The sequence below is a fragment of the Capsicum annuum genome, chromosome 10, assembly GCF_002878395.1.
Source record: "Capsicum annuum cultivar UCD-10X-F1 chromosome 10, UCD10Xv1.1, whole genome shotgun sequence".
NCBI classification, from domain to species: Eukaryota; Viridiplantae; Streptophyta; class Magnoliopsida; order Solanales; family Solanaceae; genus Capsicum; species Capsicum annuum.
The window spans coordinates 18,529,506-18,542,650 of record NC_061120.1 but is presented as its reverse complement, the minus strand read 5'-3'; the positions used below and the strand labels follow the sequence as shown (position 1 = coordinate 18,542,650).

The 13,145-nt window shown below is 37.2% G+C and overlaps 2 protein-coding genes across 4 annotated transcripts; one reads left to right on the top strand and one right to left on the bottom strand.

Annotated features, from left to right (window-relative positions):
- Positions 1-1,552: 1,552 nt before the first annotated feature.
- LOC107845601 (mitochondrial arginine transporter BAC1) lies at positions 1,553-10,475 on the top strand. 3 transcript variants are annotated; one of them, XM_047398539.1, is made up of 9 exons: positions 1,556-1,793; positions 5,098-5,187; positions 7,082-7,183; positions 7,366-7,470; positions 7,547-7,645; positions 7,716-7,904; positions 8,036-8,134; positions 8,208-8,347; positions 10,058-10,475. In XM_047398539.1, coding segments are annotated over exons 1-9 (918 nt in total). In that variant the 5' UTR covers positions 1,556-1,700; the 3' UTR covers positions 10,059-10,475. The 3 variants fall into 3 exon arrangements, with proteins under 3 accessions (XP_016545509.1, XP_047254495.1, XP_016545507.1); XM_016690021.2 differs by lacking the exon at positions 10,058-10,475 and having other exon boundaries at positions 8,208-8,637; XM_016690023.2 differs by lacking the exons at positions 5,098-5,187; positions 10,058-10,475 and having other exon boundaries at positions 1,553-1,793; positions 8,208-8,637.
- On the bottom strand, positions 8,948-11,966 carry LOC107845602 (squamosa promoter-binding protein 1). Its single transcript, XM_016690025.2, has 3 exons — positions 11,694-11,966; positions 11,041-11,347; positions 8,948-9,363 (listed from the first exon to the last, which is right to left on the bottom strand). Exons 2-3 carry the CDS (start codon positions 11,343-11,345, stop codon positions 9,246-9,248), a joined length of 423 nt encoding a protein of 140 aa, XP_016545511.1. The 5' UTR covers positions 11,346-11,347; positions 11,694-11,966; the 3' UTR covers positions 8,948-9,245.
- Between the last annotated feature and the right edge of the window lie 1,179 nt (positions 11,967-13,145).

Sequence of the window (13,145 nt, the reverse complement as noted above, 5' to 3'; positions counted from 1 at the left end):
CCAAACAGAAGTGAGGTATAAGTATAGCAAGTTAAAAAGGTGTATGTTTACGGGAAAAATTTTAATATGGGTGAGGCTCACCCAACAATAGTCGTGTGAGTGTCTTCTAGCTTTTTGACATGTATTTTTGTGAAATCCATTATGTTCCTCTTCCTTGTTTTCTCATATTTTCTTTCATTTTCTAACATTACCTTCTTTTTATATATATATATTTCAATCTTTCTCTCTCACTTATATTTTTAACTCTTATTTTAAGGTGTGTTTAGCCATAAAAAATGTAATATTTTTTAAGAAAATTATTTCAAAATAAAAAATAATATTTACAAATTAAAGTTGTGTTTGATTATAAATATAAATTGAAGGTGTTTTTGAATTTTTTAGAATAACTTAGAGTAAAAATATTTTTTGATATTTTTCAAATTTCAATTTTAAAAAAAAAATATTTTCAGAAAACCATATATGAAAAAAAATGAGGATTTCATTAAGAGATTTCAAAAAAAAAAAAATGTATACTTGAAATTGAATATAAAATTTTAAAGAGAATTTTGAACTTCCTAAACTATTGATCCTACTCTAATCTATTGTTTAGGGGATTGAAAAAAAAACTAAATAGCTAGACATCAATTCTTCAATATATGCAGCAAACAGACGGGCCTAGCCATAGTACAAAATTTATATGTTAGTTGTGATTAACTAGGAGTTGTTAAATTCAAAAAAGTGAACAAAAATGAAAAAGTTGAAAAAAAATAAGAGAAATATGAAAAAGAGTGGTTGACCAAACTTTGTAGTTATATAGTTTTTTTTTGTAATCCCCTAAATAGTCTATTATAAGTAGGATCAATGATTTAGGGGGTTCAAAATTTACTTTAGAGTTTTAAATTGAGATTATCTCAATAATACATTCTTTTTTATTATTTTTTGAATTCTCTTAGGGGTTGGTCATTTGGTACACCGAATGAGATAAGTAAGGACATCCAAGGTGGGATATTTAATGGAATTATTTTATTCCTTTCTCTCCGTGAGATAGCAATCCTATCATTTTAGCACAAATGGTGGAATAAAATAATTTCGGAATTAAGTAATACCTTATACCAAATATGAAATAAAATTAATCCTAAACTTTATCTCGAAACTATTTTTCTTATCCCTTTTACCAAACGATCCCTTAGTGAAAATTCACGATTTTTGTATATTTGATTTTGTGAAAATATTTCAAAAAAAAAAATGAAATTTAAAAAATATTAAAAATTATTTCTTATTTAAATTATTCCTAAAAGTTTAAAAACACTTGCAATTCATATTTATGATTAAACATAACTTCAATTTTTAAATATTATTATTTACTTTAAATTTTTTTTTTTTTAAATTTTTTTATACTTTTCTTAGCTAAACACAAATAAAAGTTAAAAGTATAAATAAGTGGGGAAGATTGAAATATAAAATAAAAAAATAACGTTAGAGAAAAAGTAAGAAAGAAAATAAGAAATAAAAGAAAATGTGAGAAAACGAAGGAAGAGGAATATAATGGTCCCACAAGAACAAAAGAACACATGTCAAAAGTGAAAAACCCTTGCACAGCTATTGTTGAGTGTCTCACCCGTATTAAAATTTTCCATATTTATGGTACTTTTTCATAATAATTCCTTGAAGTGGGAAGTGAGAGCTAAAACCCTTTGAAAACCCAAGCACAACTAGAGAAAATGGAAGGAAATTCAGGGTACAAAGATTATGTAGCGGGTCTAACGGCCGGTATTGCTATGGTGGTTACTGGTCACCCTTTTGATACCGTTAAGGTCAGTTTACTACTATTTACTCCAAGCTTTTATACAAACACCCCATTTGCATTATGCTTCGAGAATTAATGCAATTGGAATTTAACCCTTTTCAATTGAACAAATTATGCCAGTGGGTTTTGCTGTTTTCTGAATATACATATCTAAATGCAAAACAATTTTGGTCCTACTGTTCAGAAGCTTTAATTTCAAACTGCTTTGTGATGATTTTACTTGAAGACTTAATAGAAATGCCCATCTGCATATACTACGAATTAATGCAATTGAATTTAATCCTTATCTTGGATTAAACATTTAGCTTTCATATTTGTAAAATTATACAAATTAACCATTTAGCTTGTAAACAGACTCCGACAGAAATGTAAGGTAAGGCTGCGTACAATAGATTCTTGTGGTCGGGCCCTTCTTTAGACCCTGCACATAGGGGGAGCTTTAGTGCACAGGGCTGCCCTTTATGCATCTGGGTTGTCTAGGTGCAGCACAATTTTAACTCTAGATTTGTCGAGAAGTTCTTTTAGCCTATTAGTCAAAAAAGGTTTGTTTTTAAACACCTAAGGGGTCGTTTGGTATACGGACTAAATTATCCATGATTATATTTCTGATATTATACTCCCCAGCTGGATGTGATAAGGTGGGATATCCCAGGATTTAAGTTTGGGATTTCATTTATATTCTATTTGATTGATGGTATAAATTTATCCAAACGGCCCCTGAGGGTGTGGCTTAGTGGTCAATAAAATGGGTTGAGAATCATGAGATCTCGGTTTCAAATCCCAGCAAAGACAAAAACACCTCGCTGGTTTCTTCACATCTGTTCTAACTTGGTGGACGGAGTTACCTAGTACCTATTGTTAGTGGGAGGTGCCAGATATCCCTGGGTCGAGGTGCCCTCAAGCTATCTCGGATACCACAGTTAACAAAAAAACTCCCTTCGTTTTAATGTTTGTCTGGTTTTGACTTGGCGCAGAGTTTAAGAAAAAAGAACTTTTGAATCTTGTGGCGTTAAACTAAAGTTATGTATGATGTACCAGAATGCCCTTTATTCTTGTAGTCTTAAATATATCATGTGAAAAGTTGGAATAAAGAGTTGCCAAAAAAGTAAATAAACATTCTTTTTGAAACTTACTAAAAAGGATAGAAAGACAAACAAATTAAAACGGGAGGGAGTAGTTGATTTTATAGTTTCTCTCTTTTCCTGCCGTAATTTTTTCATCCTCGCTATTGGAGATGCCCGAGGCGTGGAGATGGGGCACGATGATTCCTTTATATTAGAACAAAGGTGACGTTCAGAGTTGCAACAACTACCGTGGTATTAAGTTGTTGAGTCACACGATGAAGATTTGGGAGAGGGTGGTGGAACGGAGGTTGAGAAAGATAGTGCCTATTTCGGAGAATCAATTTGGATTTATGCCTGGTCGCTCAATGATTGAGGCAATTCACCTAGTGAGGAGGCTGGTAGAACAGTATAGAGAGAGGAAGAGGGATTTGCACATGGTGTTTATTGACTTGGAAAAAGCTTATGACAAGTTCTCTAGGGAGGTTCTATGGAGATGCTTGGAGGCGAGAGGGATCCCTGTGGCGTACATTCGGTCGATTAAGGACATGTATGAGGGGGCGAAGATCCGGGTAAGGACGGTGGGAGGGGACTCCGAGCATTTTTCGGTCTTGACAGGGTTGCACCAGGGTTCGACTCTTAGTCCATTTTTATTCGCCTTGGTGATGCATATGTTAACGCGTGATATACAAGGGGAGGTTCTTTGGTGTATGCTTTTTGCAGATGATGTAGTTTTAATTGATGAGTCTCGCCGAGGTGTTAATAATAAGCTGGAGATTTGGAGACAGACCCTGGAATCTAAAGGATTCAGGTTGAGTAGGACCAAAATAGAGTACTTGGAGTGCAAGTTTAGTGATGCAAGGCAAGAAGACGAGGTAGTGGTGAAGTTGGAGTCACAGGGTGTTTGTAAGAGAGATAGTTTTAGGTATCTTGGGTGTATGATACAGGGGAGTGGTGGGGTTGATGAGGATGTCTCCCATCGTATTGGGGCAGGTTGGATGAAATGGAGGCTTGCCTCGGGAATTTTGTGCGATAAGAAGGTGCCTCTTAAGCTTAAAGGTAAATTTTATAGAGCTGCGGTCCGGCCGGCCATGTTATATGGGGCTGAGTGCTGGCCGGTTAAGAGTTCTCACGTCCAAAGGTTGAAGGTGGCGGAAATGAGAATGTTGCATTGGATGTGTGGATTTATGAGGGCTGACAGGGTCAGGAATGAGACTATTCGGGAGAAGGTGGGAGTGGTCTCGGTAGACGATAAGTTGCGGGAAGTGAGGTTGAGATGGTTTGGCCATGTCATGAGAAGAGGCACGGATGACCCAGTTCGTAGGTGTGAGAGGTTGGCCTTGGAGGGTTTCAAGCGGGGTAGGGGTAGACCTAAGTTGTACTGGAGAGGAGTGATTAGACATGACATGGAACAGTTACAGCTTACTGAGGACATGACCCTCGATAGGAAGGTTTGGAAGAAGAGTATTAAGCTAGAGGGCTAAGGAGTGAGGTCGAGTTGTAGTCTGTAGATGGAAGGGTTAAGGGTAGCTTGGTTGGTAGCTCTAGGTTTAGGGGACGGAGGGTCCTTGGTGGGTTAACTATACGTCTTGTTTGTGAATGTTGATTCTTTGTTACTTTAACATAATGCTTGCCTTTTGGTTAATTATACTTTATTTTTGTGGATGTTGGTGCTATGTTATTTTTATCATTTTGCTTGCCTGTTGGTCTACAGTCCTTGGTCCTGAGCCGGGGGTCTGTCGGAAACAGCCTCTCTACCCCTGTCGGGGGTAGTGGTATGGACTGCGTACATTTTACCCTCCCCAGACCCCACTATGTGGGAATATACTGGGTATGTTGTTGTTGTTGTTGCTATTGGAAAATCTTACTAAAGGCTGAGGTGAATCTAGGATTTAAACTCAATGCAGTCAAATTCTTAGCATTGAGCCTATTGTATTTTAAAAGTTATGGGTCAGACATACTAATTGTTGCAGTTTCAGTAAAGTTTTACACATAAATGTATACTCTGCATGAAAAATACCGGGTTGAGATGAACCGCTGCTATAAGGTTGTATCTGCCTCTGTCTAAAGGTTCTGGGAAATAGGGTAAGGTATTGGCTGAAGCAGATCAGTGTCATCTATGGTAGATGGTAGAATTTTATGTCTTGAGGTGTTAGTAATTTGACATATATGGTGTACTTGTTCAGGTGCTGAGGTTCTTGTGACTTCATGTGGATATACCTATCGATTTAAGTGAAATGTATTTGTCAGGTGAAGCTCCAGAAACACAATACAGAAGCTCGTGGAATACAGTACAAGAATGGATTGCATTGTGCTGCTAGAATATTAAAAACTGAAGGAGTATGTCTCTCACTTCTTCTAAAATCCAATTTTCCTGTTCTTTTTGTTGCAATGTTATTTAGTGGCGGATCGTGTAACCTCTTTACCTTACTAGGAGATTGCGTTGCTGATTGTAAAGAATTGATCTTGGGTCTAACTCAACCTCAAAAGCTAGCTCCTGAGGAGAGGACTGCCCAAATCCATGTAAGGAGACCAATTACCCATCCCTTTTCCGATGTGGGATACTTAACATTCCCCCGCACGCCCAGGCCTCGTTAACTGGAGCGTGGAGTCCTATGTTGCTCGAACTCGGCTGTTTTGCCGCTGAACCCGTCTCGACACGAGACTAAGGTGGGGACGGGTGCTTCCACCGTCTCCGATTTGGTCAACCGATTTCGGAGACGTTGACCGAAATAAAGAGAAATTTAACTGGAAACATTGAATAATTAACCGTAAACTTACCTGAAAAAGTCCCGACCAACGACCACCGGAATAGAGACGGCATTGTCTATGTGCTGTCGCCGGAAATCATCGTCGACATCGCCGGAAATCATCATCGACGTCGCCGAAAATCATCATCAACGTTGCCGGAAATCATCGGCGCAGACGTCGTACTACCTCAGGGTATCGGAAATCATCGTCGTACTCTATCATCCACGCAGTCGTGTTTACACAGTGACGGGTTATTTTTTTCAAGTCAAAGTGTGTTTTGAAACTTTTGTCTTTTCTTTCTACTATTTTTAATTAATAATTAGTTCCTTTACTATTAATAATTAATTAATAATAATCTGTTGCCAGCACTGTCTGTCGGTGAGTGTATTTTTCTTTGACAGTATTGAATTTAACTTCTTAATTATATTTATTTTTTATTTTTAGTAAATAAACGTGAGTTATAATTTTGGAAAAAGTTTTTAAGACAAATACTATTCCTAATTGAAAAGCAAAATCAGAAGACAAAAATAATTAAAAATAGCAAATTAACTAAAAATTTTTAGAATATCTTTATGACTCTATATTTATAATATTTAATTTTTTTTAGACGAATCCCCGCACTCGTATCCACACTCGGATTCGCACCCCCGAATCTTAAAATTTATATTTTGACGAATCCGACTCTCGAATTCGCACCCGTCTCGGATACCCGCACCCGAGTCCAAGCAACTTAGGCGTGGACAATATAATATGGGAGTCCAACGTCGGTGAACAAAGATTTGGGATGGACCTGACTCTGATACCATGTAAAGAATGGATCTTGGGCCTAACTTAACCTCAAAAGCTAGCTCATGAGGGGAGGATTACCCATGTCCATATAAGGAGACCAATTACCCATCTCTTTTCCGATGTGAGATACTTAATACTGATATTGAAACTCCAAGGGGTTGCATGATTCCATTATTTCAAATCCATTCCCATTTTTGATAAGCTTCCTTTTCTCATACTAAATGTGATATGTCTTTACTTGCACATGTTTATATTCATGAACATTTTCACGAGCGTATAATTGTATCTGCTTATTCCCTTGAAAATCAATCTAAAGTTTCTGGTTACTGAAGAAGTATGCAACAGAGCTCACTTGAGGCTCTTTACATAAGTGCCAAATTGTGCCTTCTTGACTGTTTGTCAAGTAAAATTGTTTTGCCCGCCAAATCCTGTTCCTTTTGCATTTGAAAACCTAGTTTCTGTTTCTTCAAAGAAAGTGAGATAAATTTCTGGTTAGCCTTATCTTATACCCTTTCTAATTGAGCACATCACAAGAAGTGAGATTTTTTTTTTTTTTTTTTCTTTTTTTTTTTTTTTCATATACTGCAATTATCTTCCTTTCTTTTTCTTTTTTGGGGGAAAGTCTTTCCTCCTTGTGTGGAATTGGGATTCAAGGCTCTGAAGGACCTTAACTGATATAGATTTTCTGTGGCAGGTCAAGGGGCTCTATCGAGGAGCTACATCTTCATTCATTGGCATGGCCTTTGAGAGCTCACTTGTATTTGGCATTTACTCCCAAACAAAACTATTGCTGCAGGTTCGTTCAATATTCGTCGAGCAATGATTTTGCTGTGTGATTCAATTCAAAGATTGTCTGTGACTTATGTTGAAAGGCAACTACTTTCACAATCATTAGCAGTATCTTGTAACTGTGGCAAATTTGTGACCATATCTCAGTAATTTGTTATCAATGCTGAACATTTTGTGATTGCTTTGAAGGGTGGGTCAGATGGAGGTAAGCCCCAGCCTCCAGCAATAGTTCCTTCAGCTGCCTTTGGAGGAGCTATTATCAGCTTCATTCTATGTCCATCAGAACTGGTGAAGGTAAGTGACGTGAGGTTCATGACATCCTGCTGTAGAATTACTTGGAAGTATCATCCTTAATTGTCTATGATGCCAGTGTAGGATGCAAGTTCAGGGTGCTGATTCTGTGGTACTAAGCTCCAGTAGATATGGTGGTCCTCTTGAGTGTGCCCTTAAAACTGTAAAATATGAAGGGGTGAGAAATTTATTGATCGCTGCAAATTTGGCTTCTGGTGTGTGTTTAAGCTGACAAAGATCCTCTCCAGATCACAGGCATATTTCGAGGAGGCTTCACAACCTTATTAAGAGAATCTATTGGAAATGCTGTCTTCTTTAGTACATATGAATATGTGCGTTATCACTTGCATCTGCAACTTAAAGATGCTTCCTTTGAGTCTAGCCAATTGACTGATGTTGGAGTTGGAATAATGAGTGGCGGTCTTGGCGGTATAGCAGTGAGTACTCTTGGTTGGAATTCATATTCTTTATGACTTCTCATTCTTTTCCTTGTGTGGTTCTGTATTGTTTGTAAACTTTCCATGTGGATGTTTTATACACAATTAATTCAGTTCATCTTTTCTTTCAGTGCTGGACAGCAGTTCTGCCGTTGGATGTAGCAAAAACTATAATTCAAACTACCCCAGAGAAAAACCAGACGAGAAATCCGTTTCGCATTTTACAATCGGTAGTTACCATAATCTCTAGTATTTGGAACTTGAAATAATAGATGAAATGCCTGATTCAGTTTATTATGGTAGATTTATGCGAGATCTGGTCTTAGAGGATGCTATACGGGTCTAGGTCCTACAATTGTGAGAGCGTTTCCTGCTAATGCAGCTGCAATTGTTACGTGGGAACTGTCTGCCAAACTGTTGGGAATCAAGCGTGATTTGAACTAGTAAGAAATCTTGATTATTGCCAGCATTTTTTCTGGTTGCCTTCTGGCTTAAAGCTTTAGAGGCTCGTCGCAAGGTCTGCATGTTTCTTTTGATCATGCCCTCTGTCGTGCTACTAATTTAACACAAAAGCATTTTATTTACTTAATGAGATAATCCGAGTATCTTTAATTTGTGCTTTGTGGTCCTCTCATTTTGTTTTTTTTACCTTTTTAACTTTTCAAAGGACCAAAGGTTAGTACCTCAGCTTGTATCAAACAAGTTAATTGAAGTGGAATGTTCTTAGGCTTTATTGCGAGTCATTATTGACTATTTAGCTGCAATATTGGTGATTATTCTAAGAAAAAGATAGTTTTTGCATACATATATATGCTTCAGTTCGATCGAAAACTAACTGATGCCTACATTTAAGAAGGTCAGTTTTACTTTTTCTCTCACACTGTTTATGTTTATGATGCTCATTGAGTGCTGTTTGTTGCATGAGGTGGACCACTTTTAAACTAGACTCTAGCTTTGGCAGGAAAGTGATGGTAATTAGAAAAATAAAAGAAACTTTGGAGTGTGAGATGGCATGTCATTGGGAAGTTTTCAAGCAGCATCCATATGAAACACAGGATAATTATATTTTCAATCTTCGAATTATCGAAGTACTAACAGACACAGTTAACAACACATTTTTTACATACTATTTTCATTTCAGCGAAATGAAATTACTACTCAATGCATACCTGAAGATGATAATAGTTGTTAAAAAAGGAAATTTGGCAACTGACAGAAGAGAGCGAGCATGGTAAATCTGTATCTATTGTTTCAAAGGGAATTTCTGTTTCCATCAGTCCACAAGTAGGTGAGGAAACAGTCCACAAGTAGGTGATTTCTCTCAATTGTACTGATGCCCTTTCAACTTGACCCTTCTCCTGGAGAGTCATGTGCACTTTTACGGCGGCGTTCATTGTGACCTGCCAAACGTCTCCTGCAACTCCTTTTTGTATCATCGAACTCCGCCAACTGATGAAATCTGCTCACATGAATTTATAATATAAAACAAATAAATTTTGCGTAAGTTGTTCTGATAGGGATGCAAGAGAACCAAGATTCCACATTCTCGGAACAAAATAGATCAAGAAAAAAACACCTCAAGTATATTCTGGTTGGCTCCTTTCTAGTCACTAAGGGAAATGGTGCAGGGAGAAAAGTTCTATGCCTGCGTATTTCTGTGTTAATTAATGCCAGTTTTTACTGTTGATATGTCAGCTCTCAGACCATAATGAGTTTCCAGTGCTTATATTTTACCTATCCCTAGACTTTGCAACTGGAAAGAAAAAAGAGCCGCCCGGTGCACTAAAAGCTCCCGCTATGAGCGGGGTTTGAGGAAGGGCCTGACCACAAGGGTCTATTGTAACCAGCCTTACCCTGCTTTTCTGGAAGAGGCTGTTTCCACCTCCTGGTCACATGGCAGCAACCGGAAAGCAGTGGACTACAGTATCAGCAAAATTGATGTGGGGTGTGTAGAGTTTTATAATTGATGAAAGACAATAGAGATTATTTTGGGAAATGAGGGAATCTTCGTTTGGATACCCCAATACTAGTTGAATCAAAAGTACCTCCTGCCTTTGGAATAGAAAATTGGGCGACGGCCCCTTTTAAGAGTAGTGAAACTAGAGAAATTATCTGTTCTCCATAGTAGTAATACTTCATCTCTGTCTTTATAGGAAATGCCGGCACATTTTGAGAATATGCCACTATCAGTTGTGATCAATCTTACCAGTGACTCGGAAGAGTTTCAGATGTTTATCCTATCAGTATCTCCAGTCAAAGACGTCCTGCCTGCCGAATGAAAGCAGGGGAAGACAAAGAATCCCCATTTGAGATTCTATAAATAGCTTGTTCACCATGCTAGTATTATTGATTTACATTGCCTTTGCCTATTTGAAGCAGCACTGACCGCAATGAAATTCATATAAAAGAAGTAACAGTCAAATAATTGTGATTTGGCCTTCGTTCCATGTTATGTGATCTGGAGGCTATTTGCCTTCTCAACCATAGACTTTGTGCTTTTCATGAAGGTATTTACATAATTTTAAACAGCATAATACAAGAATATCAATGGATTTGCTTTTCACCCGGAAACTATGTTTGCTTAAATGTGGGAGAAGGATTATCAGCCTTGCATCTTTGTGCCACAATGGTTTTGTTCTTGTTGAAGGTAATGATCTTTGATGTAGATATAATAGGCCTCTAGCTAAAATTTTTGTTCTTTTGTGGTCGATGGTTAATTGAAATATGTTGGTCGGACTCTCCAATAGTTTGTCACACCTGTGTCGGATCCTCTAAACGTATGCTACTTTTGGAGGATCTGACACACGCCTAACGAGATATTATGAAGCATCCGAGCGACAGAGTTGAAATGCTTGTTTGTATGCCTAGTGGCTGTTTGTGTGTGCTCTAAACTATCATATAACTGCATTTTGCCTACTATCATCATAAGACGACACAAAGACATCATACAAACTAGAAATTTGTAGAATTTGAATTTTATACTCCGACACACTGTAATTTAACCCATGTAGCGGTTTGCCTGTCTTTTTTCCAAATAATTAGTATGGTCAGTTACTTTTAATTATCTTTTAGATGATCTGATCAATGTATATAGAAATTAAACTCAAGTGTATATAGAAAGATCAAGTTTCTGAACCTGCTGCATTGCTGACAGAAACGTTGTAGGAGTCCACCAATAGGTACTGCCGGAGCCTTTGCATGAAATTCACAGACCTTGTGACGGCGATGGTATGCCTTAGCATCCACCATATCTGCGGTGCAGTCCTCAACTTGACAGGAAGGCTGCCTTGGCCCCTCTCCCATGGATACCTTCCTTCCGGAGCGAGTTAAGACCCTCTTCCTTTTGGTATCCTCTACAAAATCTTCGTCTTCCTCGTCGTCCTGCTCTTCCATATCTGCTTCCATCATGTTTCTCTTCCCTTCCCATTTGCTATTTTCCATCTCTTTCAGGGGGAAAATGAAACAAGTTGAGGGAAACTAAAGTGAGGAGCACAAGAATATAAGAGTAGATGAATAAAGTGAAATTCAACAATAAAAGTGAATGAGAAGGGAGAGAATATGTGAGGACCACGCTCCGGAGAGTCTGGCCTATTGGTTAATGTAGTAGGTTGAAAATAGTGAGGTCTCAGGTTTAAATCGTAGTGGAGGAAATAACACTAGGTGATTTCGTCCTATCTATCCAAGCTTTGAAGGACAGATCGAGTTACTCGGAACATGTGCTAGTGGGAAGTTGTACCAAAGCACAGATCGAGTTACTCGGAACATGTGCTAGTGGGAAGTTGTAGGTACCTTGTGGAACTAGTCAAGACATGCTGGCTCGGATACCGCGATTATAAAACAAAAAAGAATATGTGAGGTCCACAAAGCTCCATACTTTTCTGTTTCTATTGTAAGTGGAGAACAGGAATTGGATTAAAGATGAGCTAAAGATACTACAATTTGATCGGTTTCTAGTACAGAATGGGGAAAGTTTATGTTGACAGATGATGAAGCTAACTCTCTTACTGGTCTCAACTTACAACAAAAGGACTTAAACTTTAACGTGACCTAAGCATTATTGCATGTGAGAGAAGAACGTGACTACCCATAACATTAAACATAGTATAGTACATGAGATATGAAGATTCATTTATGATGACTTTGCTTCCACTCGTTTTTATCCTCCTCCCGTTTTCATTTGTTTCTTACTTTCCTTTTTCAATCTGTTTAAAAAAGAATATCTGTTTTTTTTTTTTTTTCAATCTATTTAAAGAAGAATGTCTCTTTGTTTTTTTGGTAATTCTTTATTTCAACTTTCAAAACAGCAAGTTAAGGCTGTGTACATTAGACTCTTGTGATTTGGCCCCATTCCTCGGGCCCCACGCACGACATGAACTTTAATGCATCAGGCTATCTTTTTTTTTTTTTTTAATTCTCTTTTTCACACATGTTTAAGACTACAAAATTAAAGAGCATTTTGGTACATCCTACATATCTTTAGTTTAAGACAAACAAATTGAATCAGAGAGAATATCTTATTATCTTTTACTCCTTGTTACATCAAGGGAGGTAATTTGTTGCAAAACCAGGGGTGGGGCCTAGGGGCTCAAGTAGGTTTGAAGACGATGGGATTCAAAAAAATACGAGGGGTCATTTGGTTATCGGGATTAGGATACTAATCCTGGTTTAAATTTGAGATTACGTTTATCTTGTGTTTGGTTGTTGGTATAAGCAAAAATAAGTATAAATTTTGTGTTTGGTTGTTGGTATAAGCAAAAATAAGTATAAATTTTGTGATTAGGATAACAAATGAAGAATAAATTTTGTGTTTGGTTGTTGGTATAAGCAAAAATAAGTATAAATTTTGTGATTAGGATAACAAATGAAGACCCATTTCACAACAAATTTATGCTAAACCTATGTCTTGTTGCGATCCAATTTGTTTTTAAAGTCAAATAAAAACAAAAAAGGATATGTTAGCAATCTAGCATGACACAACATTCTCCGGGGGCATATAATAATTAATTTTTTTTAATTTTTTTTTTGTTAAAACAGCTACAGTAATGTCGATTAAATTTTCTGATTGAAATAAGGAAAAGTTAGTTAATATGTATTGATGCCTTAATTTATCACTTTATCTTGGTAGTCAATGTGGTTAATTTGGTGTACTTCAAAGCAAGGACGATTCTGTGTTTTCACCTATGGGCTACGGCTACTAGCATGGCCTACTGATTTAAATGAGTGGTACTATTTGGCATTGCC